General features: G+C 40.4%; 1 protein-coding gene across 1 annotated transcript in view; it reads right to left on the bottom strand.

Moving 5' to 3' along the window:
• Positions 1 to 11,895, bottom strand: part of RASSF3 (Ras association domain family member 3) — an 89,969-nt gene extending 78,074 nt beyond the window's left edge. The window contains exon 1 of the mRNA XM_066992553.1: positions 11,760 to 11,895. Within this exon, the coding sequence (XP_066848654.1) occupies positions 11,760 to 11,880 (121 nt within the window). The 5' untranslated portion in view covers positions 11,881 to 11,895. The remainder of the gene's footprint in view (positions 1 to 11,759) is intronic.
• Between the last annotated feature and the right edge of the window lie 472 nt (positions 11,896 to 12,367).

Below are 12,367 nucleotides of genomic sequence, written 5' to 3'. Positions count from 1 at the left end.
AAATGCATTTTTCTTCAGTTTTGTTAAAATCCCATTTTTTTTTTCTTTCCCACAGCTGGCAAATACCATTTGGATTCCAATCTTCCATCAGTGAAAAACAAACAAAAGCTTCTCAAACACTCATCTGTCAGTGCATCTAATATATTCACACATTTTACTAGTTAAATAATATGTCTGATAAATAATAGTCTATAAAATGCTATTTGTTTTAAGACCCTAAAACTGAAGCTAAAAATCAAAGGAATATGATTGCAGATAAGTGACTTAACAAGGAGAGTTAAGCCATGGTCTCTCTGTAACTTTAAAGAATTGCAGCTTTGTCAATACTAGCCCATGAAAGTTCATCCTCTAATACACTACTCTTTATGATGAATGCTGACTTAATGAACAGAGTCATCTTGAACAGATAAAGTCGTGCTGAAAAACTAAAACGAGACAAGTTACTGACTGTACCGATATCATCCTTGATGAAACAGGATGTACTGGTTACGAGGAACAAGTTTTATATTACGGTATAAATCAAATGCAGGCATGACACTTTAAAATATGCTTGGCTTAATTGGTTTCTATGGCAAGAAAAAAATTATATCTATATACCACACAGAAGATACTTCTAGTGTTTTAATGAGTATCTGAAAATAAAGGTATTCCTGTAAATTCATATATGAGACTGTTCTTTGATTTACATCTTTCTTACTTTGGATCAATAAATTGATCTTATTTCTTAGAAATAGAATCTTATTTCTTAGAAAAGGGAAGAATTGCTTTGGATCCTAACCAAAGAATCAGAATTTCAAGGCTCCTCTTCAGATGAACAGGAAATTATGAAGAGATACTTGAAGGTTGGTTCCCATCCTGCCCTCTCACCAAGCACAAACAGGCACCTCTGGAGGTTCTTGTGATTTTCACTCACAAGGAATGTTTGACACACATTTACATGAATTTTGCAAAGATCCCTGTACTAGCAGTTGTCGTTTCTTCGTGGCTGCAAATATATTTCACCCCACATCCTAGCATTGTGCAAACCCAAACATTTACACATGCACCAGATAAAACTGAATCTGTCGGGCCTGCCACCCCGTCTGTAACCATCGCAGCCCCATTCGGGGTCAGGAAACCTGCCCTGGGAACAGGATAAACTCCTGCAACCGGCTCTATTTGCAGCTTCTCATGGTGACTGAGGTACAATTACCCAGCCTGCTCATGGCCCAGACCTGCTGGATCATGTACTTGCATATATTTGGACCTCAGCAGGGGATGGGTGCTTTAACTCTGACAGAAAAGTGCAGAACCCAGCCCAAACACTCACCATCGTTTTGTCCGTAAAGTGTTTTACCAAGCTGGGGTTTGGCTGTTGCACACACACACACAAAATGCTATATTACTCAAAAGTTTAAGATTCAGATTTAAGATTTCCAACACCAGGCCAGATGAGCCGTGTGGGCATGGGCATCCTGAAGGAGGGGACGGGCAGGTGGGAAGCCAGGACTAACACGCCAGGGCAGCTCGCCCAGCGAATGGCAGGAGACATTGCCATCTAGCTGCACCTTTGGGAACTGGGATGGAGGAGTTTGCATGGATGAAGCATCTTGGAGTAGCCACCGTTAGCCAGGTAAGTGTGCTGGCAGCAGCCACAGAGAAAGTCCCTGACCACTGAGGGAGGATTGCACATTCCTCTTACATGTAAAAAGTGCATGCGGTAGGGCTAATACCTATCTTGAGCTACTACATCTTTGATGCTTAAAAGTCTTTGAGCACCTGGCCCAGAGTGATGTAGGAATATAAATCCCATTGATTCACTCTAGAGCGATCAAAGAATTAAGTCAATTTCATCTACAAAAAACATTTCTATTTTCATCAACATGGCAAGCTCAGTCTCATGTTCCCTCCCTCCTCCCAGTGCTTGCCAGCAGGCTCCAGCTGGGACTTGTCACAGCAGACTGTCTCACAAAGGTGGGATCCTGCTATAAAGAGGCTTGTGCTCCTGGGGACTCCTGTGCCTGCTTTGGGTGGATAACGTTCTTTGTGCACTCCTGCAGCAACAGAACACCCCATGCTTGCCAGACCACCCAGAAAAAATATATAAAATAAAATAAAATAAAATAAAATAAAATAAAATAAAATAAAATAAAATAAAATAAAATAAAATAAAATAAAATAAAATAAAATAAAATAAAATAAAATAAATAAAATAAAATAAAATAAAATAAAATAAAATAAAATAAAATAAAATAAAATAAAATAAAATAAAATAAAATGTTTGTAAACAAGACTGAGTTACATTCACTTCATTCGATCAAGGTAAGGGTTAAAACAGAAATGTGCAATAGCTTTTTGCAACAAGCTCTTTGGGCAGATAACACTCCTTTTGCTGTGAGCTTTGAGGACCAAGCATGAAATGAGGAAATTGGGAATGGAGCATTTCAACCACATAACCTTCTCCTCCCCGTGTACCTGGCTGGCTGGCTTTCTGAGGCCCCCTTCTAGGGACTCCATTACACTCTGCCAAAATAACCCTTAATATTCGGTGGCTTTTTTAAACAAACTGTGGCCTGGTGATGCCTATTGTTTTCCAAAGCTCTGCACACGAAAACTGTGAGACCCGGTGAGGCCTCAGCCTGTTAATTAATGCGAAGACTTCGTTATTGGCTTCACAGGCAATTTTACCCATGCTTTGCAGCAGATGAGAAGGGAATGTGATGAGCTCCTACTAACACTAACAGATCCCAGAGATAACCACTTGCTGGCAGACAGGACTGACATTTCTGACTCTGCCAAAGCAGCTAGGGGTGGGGAGGCCAAATTCTTCCTCATAGTAACTTCGAACAAGGGATCATGGACAAAACTCAGCAGATATCTCGATATACCACCTTGTCTAGCCTTTCCTGACGAACTTCAGAGAGTGCTTTTGTGCTGCTGATGCATGCCACAGCAGAAGGTGCACCTATCGTACACAGGTTTATGGGATAAAATGGCAGTGGTGACGCCATGGCCCTGAAGAGCCAGAGTTTGTGTATGAAGCCCACAAAACCAGTAGTCCAAAGCCCTTGCTGAAGTTCCCTGCTGAATAAAGGGGTTGGTGAGACACACCAGCCCCAAACAGCTGGGTTTCCTCCTGTGGCTCTCTCAGAGCACACGCTGAAAATCACAGTAATTTACATTCAGTGAGCACCTGGCCCGGGAACACATGGCTGCATGCATCTCTGAATTGAAAACGTGATGGAAAATAGTTGAAGAATTACTGTCTAAAAAGGCAAAAATTGGTTCAAAGTGTTTATGCAGTTCCGCTATGTGTCATGCTGGTAATTGGGGATTTCCACTTGCTGTGATAGTTAGTCTCTTCCTAACATTAAAAATCTAAGATAATGGGGAGAAAAAAGCCTTCCACATAAAAAAAAATAAAAAAAAATTAAAAAAAAGATTAAAAAGACACCCTCATCTCTCTATTCTTTATGCAAGAACCATCAAAATCGTAACTCTTTTTGAAACCATTTACTCTAGTGCCCTCTATTGATGAACACCAAAACCAACCAGCATAAAAATAACTTTCAAATTAGCATTTTATTTGGGTATTCCTTTTCTTTAGAAGAAACTTGACCAAAAAAACAATAACTGGAATGAAAAATATGGCTTAGGTCTAGCTACCTGCACTGCCAAGGGGCTGCAAGCCCAGAACCAGATCTGAGTTAAACTCCCTCTTCTTGGTGTAACTGGCACAGAAAGAAATAGGGGAAAAGTTGAATCAAACCCATCAAACTAAGTGAAGCTTAGTGCAAAAATGTTTGTGCTTGTTCAGCAAAATGGCAGCATTCTGCAGTCATCACCTCCAACACTGAGCACAGCTCTGCTCTGGGTGTGCTACTGCATGCTGCATCCCAGCTCAGTCTGTGTTGACATACCAGGCTATAATGTTACATGATCTCTTTAAAAGAGGGAATTCCACACTAATAATTTATTACTGTTACTCCGCATAAATGGCCAATCCACAGCTTTTATTTCAGATGTTATGAGTCACTGTTCTAACCTTGATAATGGACCTTGAAGCATGTATCTCAGGGAGGTGTGGAGTTTAATGCACACAGTTGGTCATCCTTTTTTCTTCCTGTTGTCTTCAACAAGCTCCCAGGGCAGCCAAAAAAAAAATGCAAAGAGAAACAACATCTTCCAAGTGCTACTGTTTGACATTGGCAGAGGAAAGAAGAAAAGTGGTAGTAGAAAAACAAAAAGTGAAATTATTTTGTCTTGCTTCATGTAAAAATGCTAGAGCCAAGGAAAAGGGAGTTTAGTGGGATGCAACATTCACCTCACCTAATTATCTGAGAAATGGAATAAAACTATGCGTGATGCAATTTGCAGAAGCCACATGACTAGTAAGAGCTGTGTGTGACTAATGATGACCACTATAGAGAAAAATATATGCATTATCTGTACACCGACAGAATGCATCTCCCCTGGAAAAATGACTCCCAAATATGAGGAAAACTAGACAAATATTTAATGGGTGGAGAATCACACAGAAATCAACAATAGTGAAATAGGCTTCCATATGTCCCAGCCTTTACCAGTTACTGCACTTGAAAAACACAAGGACGGATGGATGGGGTTAGACCAAGGATCCACCCAGGCCAGTATCCTGTCCTGGGAAAAGCTGCCAGCAGGTGCTGAGGGAACATGCATGAGGAAAAAAGTGAATTTTGAATGATATTCCCCCTTTATGCCCTTCTAGCCTCTAGCAATCTGCAACTTAAACAAGTGAGCCAGAGCCTGTATTGGCATCTGTTTATTTAATATCCCTTCATGGCTCTTTCTTCCATGAATTTATCTAATCCCTTCTTGTATACACTTGTGTTCCTAGTCTCCCAAACATCCTGTGTCAGTCAGTTCCCCAGCTGAATTACGTGTATGTATGTGTGTATATGAAAGCATAGTTCGTCCGAAGCTTCTTGTGTGGCCAGTGCATGGTGCAGCCCTGACTTCTTATGCCATGAGAAATGGCAAATAACTACACCTTTTCCAATTCTCCATGCTGCTCATACCAGTACAAGTAGCAAATTTGCTCGCAGGTGCCTCTTATCCAAGCTGAAAAGCCCTGTTCTGTAAGAGTTTCCTAATCTCTCTGATAAAAAAGCCTTGTCTTGCATCTTCACTCTATTAATAGGGTGGAGTGACCAAGGCTGTTTTATATGATGCATGGACACAGGACGGTTTTCTGGGTTTTTGCTCTATTCTTTTCCTAACTCTTCTATATATTCAGTTTCCTTCTGGCTTGAACATTGAGATGAGTCTCTTCAGAAACCTTCCACATGATTATTTCTGTTTTCCAAGTGATAAAATCTAAATTAGAAGCCATTGCTCTGTATGTGCAGGTAGTGTTTTCCCCTACTTTTAGTACGTATTTATTAACACTGAGTTATGTTTTACTGTCCCGTCACTCAATATGATGTGTTTCTTCTGCAGCCTTCTGCAGTCAACTCTAAACTACCCTGATGACCTGTAAACACTGACATCCGGCACCCATCCCCTTTTTCATTTTGCTAGTAAGTGTTAAATATTTTCTACAACACAGATCTTGGCAGTTTCCTCCAGAACTAGGTAAGTGAACTTCTATGCAAATCATATCCTCAGAAGTATTATACATATACTTAAAATAAAAAGGAAAAGCATATATAGAGTTGTTTTTGAAAAGCACAACAGAACCTAAACACATGCCTTCACAATACAAATAGTCTTTAAATGGCATACTTTCATTAATAATCTATGTATACTTAAATGAACACCAGGCACAGGCTATTAAATGATGATTAGGAACATCCAAACCAAATGGGCTGAAATGTTCAAAGCGGATGAACGGAAAGGACTGCACCCAGTCCAAATGCAGACAGAAGACCTGTATGTATGAGCTGACGGTAAAAGGCCGTTGTCTCCTACCTGCTTCCAACCTGTTAGAGTGCCATACCCAGCTCTAGCACCAAATGAATAATAGCCATAAAGCAGACATTTAAGAAACAAACAGATATAGCAGTCCAGAAAAGCTGGATCCAAATTTTGGTTGCCCACCACAGTAGATCCCAAAGAGATATGACCTTGAGTTGCTGGATTCACACTCCAAAAGCTCACCTTGTCTGCTACCACGTTACTTTTCAAGATAAATTATTTGCAACCAAGCTGGTTTCCACTAAGACAGTGTCCTTCTGCCCCCTCCCCAAACACAGCTAATTAATCCTTCAAATGGTACTCACTTGGAGGCAAGCATCTTGTCCACCTACTTGAGCACGAATGCTCCAAGAGCTGCAGTTCCCAAATGTCTCTACATCCCATTCTTCATCTGCATTGGGCCAAAACTCTCCCCATCAGTCCCAGAAATGGAGGCTCTGGCTTTGAATACCTCTCTGAATCTCTCTCTCATACCTCTCTCACCTTCATCCGTTGTGAGGTTTTGTTTGACAACGCACAGTGTAAATTATCTCCAAAATTTCGGATGGAGTGACCTGTGCTGCAGCACGGGGGCAGGTAAGGTCTGGACCGGCCCAGGGCAGTGAGCTTTCCCTGACACCAGCCAGGAAAGCTGGAGCCGAGCAACCCATCAGCAACAGCCACCCCTGCAACACGTACAACACAACTCAAAAAGGAAATTACTATGTCCATTAAAAGATCCATTGCTCACACACACAGCAAGCCACTCTCTTCCACGTAGTGCTTTGTAATGGGCTTTTAAACACGAATGTGTTCACACCTACCCAAATGCCAATGAAGCACGAGCAGTGGCACCATATTGCTGTGAGGCAGACTGATGCTCACCTCTCTGCGCCCTACCTGGCCATCTCCTCAGAGCTGAGACAGCAGGATGTAACTGGAAATACCTCCCCCCTCCCAGAACAGACACGTATTTCAATCTCTTTCAACCAACCGTGTTTTGACAAGAACAGAGAAATACAGTGACTTCAGCTGCTCATTAATTTCCCAGCCTCGTAGTCTCACAAATGCTGGGTAAGCACATGCTTCCTCTACATAACCAAAGCATTTCCAGCATGGCTCAATTAAAGAGGTTACATGAGGACATCGGCACTCACAGCATACACCACAATTCGTTAGTTGGCCAATACAAAAGTAAGAAATGAATTCTCAATTATTTTAAACTAAACCTCTCGAAATTGATGTACCACACTAAAATCATTTTATGCTCTCTCTTCCCATGTGTCTTATAGGTTTATTTTGTCAGCTGGATATAATTTGGAGAGAGAGTTGAAAAGCTGACTTTTCTCTTTGTCTGATCAGTTTGCAGAGAACTCTAAACCATTACACATGAATTCGTTTAGGAGGTAGCCAATTTAAGGGATAGCACTACATTTCCGTACATGCTTCCATTTATTTTTCAAAACACATATTCTTGCAGAAACAATTTTATATTGATCATTCCAAACAAAAAAAAACTTCAAAGTCAATAAGAGAGAATCTACTGGCTTTAATGTTATAGGGCTAAAAGGCTAAAGCACACACATACACACCCAAAACCAACCAACAGTGAAGGGTAAACATCAACTTCAGACTATGTGAAATCTGGTTAAAGACTTTATCAATAAATTCCCTCTTTCTAGCCTCTGAAAGAGCCTTCCTACATACCCAGTGGGACAGTAGCTCAAACTGTTGAGAACCCTCACTAGCCAGGAACTGAGCAAGAAGCTCGTCATGATTCAGTAGGATTTGGCAAGAAATGGACGCACAAAATCTTCCACCTCAGACTGACTTTATTTACTTACTTATTTATTATGGGGGCTTCAAAGCAAGCAGGGTTTGCACCAGGGCAATTTTGTCAAAGTAAGAAAAACGATAGCAAGAGTTGTGCTTTTCATGTTTTCATTTGCATTTCCACAGGACGTTATGGGATGCTTTTCTGAACAGGTCAAAAATCCGTGGGTTCTTTTTTTTTTTTTTTGTCTGTATAAGCCTGAAAAATTTGAAGACGGTTTAAATCAATTCAGATCATAAGGTTGTCTCTGCTAGGGATAAGCATTAGCTACTTCAGAAGAAACTGCAAGAAACAACAATTGTGGGATCTGAGCCATAAAATTATCTCAGACTAATCCCTAATTGTTAAAAATTAGCTTAAACACTGAAGCAAGATGATTTATGCCTCTTTCAAAGCCTTTCTTGCAGCTTCAATTGTCATAAGATTGAATATTCTTACTTTTCCAGACCCTCTTTAAATCTTGTTACATTCCTGACCTCAGCAGCGTCCCCCAGTAATGAGCTCTACAATTTAATTATATTTTGAAGAAAAAGAAAGAAAGAAAGAAAGAAAGAAAGAAAGAAAGAAAGAAAGAAAGAAAGAAAAAGAAAGAGAGGCTTCTTTTAACTGCTTTAATTTTTTCACCCCTTACCTTAATCCTCTGCTGTAAAACAGAGAAAATACTAGTCTATTTTGTCTTTATTGATCATAGATTTCTATAGTCCTATCAAAGTTCTCTCTGATTCCTATTTCTAATTCCTTTGTGTCTCAATACCTCTTCCTGACTGATGGTTATACATTTTATCACGATAAGACCTCTAGTCATATGACTTGTCGGCACAAATTCTATGAGAACGTTGTAGGAAAAAAATCCAAACGTATTTCAAAGAAATAAAGGCTACAAAACCCTAAATATTACATCCCATAGTTCAAGCCTCTTACAAAATGCTATATATACTCATGATTAAACTAAGTGCACTTAAAACATTATCAGCTACATTTCGCATACTCTGAACCACATCTAAGGTATTATTTTAGCCCTTTGATAAGTAATGTAATCAAAACCAGTTACTGTGCACCACCCTAGAATTTTCTTCCTTCTTTTAGAGTGCAGAAAGGGGTATCTTAGCAGTGAGCAACAGTCTGTGGCCAGCGATCCCAAAGCACCCATCGAAGGAGAGACTGCAAAGCCATGTATTTTTAGGAACAGAAACCTAATTATGCTTTGATAGATCTTTCTAAAATTGCACTGAATGCAACTTTCTGAACATAATCACCTACAGCAGTACCAAATTCATTCTCATACTTAAAAACTGATTTTATGCTTCAGCAGATTTTGTTTCTCATCAGGAAAGGGGAGGACAAGAAATACTGAGAGACATGGAGTGGTGGGAGCAGAATGAAAGCAAAACGTCTGCACAGAGGCACAGTGCCCGTCTCTTGATTCTGATGATAGATGATATCGCTTCTGTGGCAAAGCATATTACAGAATGTAATCTCTATTCTTTGTGGTACATACAAAACATGAAAGTTTCTCTTATGCTGTTGTTGAAACAATAATTCATTTGTTAAAGTGTAAGTGGCTAAAAGCTATCAGTGAGCATCATTGCAAGCTTTAATTATTAGCTGGGTTTTCAGCCGTGGAACATGACTAGCAATGCAGAATTATTCTGCTGGCTCATCCTGGTTGACCTAACCAGAAAATCCTCTTAACACCATTACATGAACAAAAATTGGCAGAAAGACATAGAGGTGGAGATAACGAAATTGAAAAATCTAGAATTTGCGTCAGGAAGCATTTTTTCACTTTACTGTGCAGGCAACTGAGCACTGGCACAGGCTGCCCAGAGAGGCTGTGGAGTCTCCTCCTTGGAGACCTTCAAAAGCCGCCTGGACGTGGCCCTGGGCAGCCTGCTCTGGGTGTCCCTGCTTGGGCAGGGGTTGGACCTGGTAGGCTCCAGAGGGACCTGCCAGCCTCAGCCATCCTCTGTGATGGGACTCTGTGAGGGTACGTGTCCCTTTGCAGGAACGTAAGTAGATGGTCAATACTGCTTGGACCAGGCTTACGTATTAGAGAACTCTCAAAAGGACAGGAAGGCAGCTTGGTTGAAAGAGTTCTAAAATGTGGTGTTTCAGAGTTAAGGATGCATGTGAGAAATCTGGTAATTACTCAAGAACCCAACCAAAATTCTGGTCACTCAAGTAAAAGGCAGCATCGACTTTGGCGTAGCTTGGGTTTCATAAAGCTTGCTGCCTTCCTGAAGACCAAACAGGAATCACTGGTGCAAAATCTAATGGTATCCACTCGTCTGTGACACAGGCACTAGGACTTCAGCTTCCAGGTTTTAAGTGCTTGAAGTGTTTGGCTTCTATAAAGTTTGAGTTGGATTTTCACACAGGTTTTTTTTTTCGAATGCCACCTTGTGCTAAAATGCGGTGTTTTCACTAATACCACATTTTTTTGTGATAATCTTCTCATTGTATGGGTAGAAGATGACATGGAGGGAACTTCTGACACTACTTATGATTTTAGCCCAAGAGATGCTAATACATACATTAAAATGAGGGTAGAAAGGCAAATTTTATTCAAACCATTACATGTAGAGGAAAATGGGAGAAAAAAATACAAAAAGTACTATTTTTAAAAAACTCAAAGTTCACATTGCTGCTTATTACAATTCACGGATGAAAATATTATTTTGCAGTACAGAAGGAAAAGATAACTAGCATATAAAGATTTTCACATATAAGTAATTCAGTTAGTAATTAGAGCTCTCAATAGCATTTATTGACATTTTTCTGCAACTTAAGCTCTGACAATAACAACAGAGACACATGAATGATTTGATGTGCTAATGAGGACTCAAGATAATCTGATGTATTAAGAAGACTTCAGATAATCAAAATTCAAACAGAGGTTCTAGTTTCAGTCAAGGAAAGTTTTGCCACAGACCTCGGAGAGCTGGGATTTCCCCAGCTCTGGATGCTTGAAAACCATGGACTCCACATGCCATTTAGGCATGTAGCCCAACATTTCTGTGATAGATTTCAGATTGTCCAGCTTGTCCTTCCTGTCTCAGGTTCATAAAACTGTTATTTGAAGTACAACGCTAAATTGCTCAGCTGCACAATCGACCCAAATCCCACCACACACAAAGTGAAATTTGGTGTTAATGCTGTAATACTTGCAGAATCAAAAAGTTCATCACTTGAGTAAAAATAGTCCTCATCAAAAGAAATTTTGTCATGCATAATTAGACTTCTAAGAATAACAGACTGAATTCAGCTTCCTACGGGAGTGCACATTTTCTCCAAACTCCCTGAGAACTGCCTCAAACCCAGGTTTTACGCAATTCTAAGAAGACCCAACAGTATTGGGGATTTAAGGCTGTTTGAAAGGATGTTAATCTGGGAGATGCAAATGCTTCTCCGCTAGGACTGGGCAAGGATCAAAGACCAAATTGTCTTTAGAAGCACCGACTTTTACTAACTGATGAGCTGAGTGGTACGTCATTTCAGATGACTAAATGGGAATTAAGAACAGCTTACCACTGCCAAGCACAAGTCCTCTCTCAACTGCCCATCACTTTGTGTGAATGCTGATATATTGAGTCTTAGTCAACTCTACCTCCACTTAGCCTTGCACATAAATGAACAGCTAAGGCAATTCCAAAAACTAAAATTAAAAAAAAAAAAAATATCTGACAGGTATTCGAGTCATATCAGAGCTCCTATTTACATACCTGAGGGAGAAACAGGTTCTATAAAAGCGGGACACCAAATATCACCAACATGAACGTTAACAGGAATAAATTATAAAGCTGCAAGAGGATTCTTCAGCTGAGCAATGAAACTTCCATTCCATCTCCAAAATATTTTTACAGTTTTGCCTAATGAGCCTCAGAGAATGGAAAAATGCAAAACAATGCTGGACTGGGAAAGTTAACGAGCTGAATGGAAATAAATCATTTTTCCCTTTGAATTTCTTTTTAGCAGGAAAAAAATGTCTTAAGAAGCAGAGCAGCAGACTTACCAGCCGACTTCCAAAGAAGTTTTACCGTCCTCTTTCTTGAACGGCTCCATGATTTAGGAAACCAGTAAAAAAAACGTGCAATCCTCCTGATGGTTTTGCTGAAGTCACTTCGTATTGCCATGTCTGAAAGGGCTCTACAGCTACATCAGGGAGAGCAGACTCGCGTCCAGACTGCGAGAGGAGAGCCCACGAATGCCCGCACACAGCACACCAGCTCTGAGCTCAGCGTCAGCCAGCTCGTCTCGAGACCACCTGTTAGTCCTAAATCCCCTCCCTCCCTCCCAGCCACCCGGCTCGGAGCCCTTGAGACCTCCCTCTTTATGACAAGCAGAGCTATATTAATAGATGCTCCGGCTAAAGAAAGACTAATGCTTCAGAGCCTTAACCTGGTGCTGTGTTTTCGGTGATGTTACAACACGTTTTCCTTCAGGTTTTGGAGGACTCGTTCATCCCCAGCTACCTTTTCTAGTCTGTAAGCAAATGAACTCCAAAACTGAGAGCATAAACCCCCTTTCAAAAGCCCTTTATTCAAATCTACAAGATTTTCTCTAGAGAGTTTCTCAAAAACCTTCTTACGAAGGTTCTTAGCAATAAATTTAACAGATTTC

The sequence above is a fragment of the Anser cygnoides genome, chromosome 1 (genome assembly GCF_040182565.1).
Source record: "Anser cygnoides isolate HZ-2024a breed goose chromosome 1, Taihu_goose_T2T_genome, whole genome shotgun sequence".
Lineage (NCBI taxonomy): Eukaryota > Metazoa > Chordata > Aves > Anseriformes > Anatidae > Anser > Anser cygnoides.
This window is presented reverse-complemented; position numbering and strand designations above follow the sequence as displayed.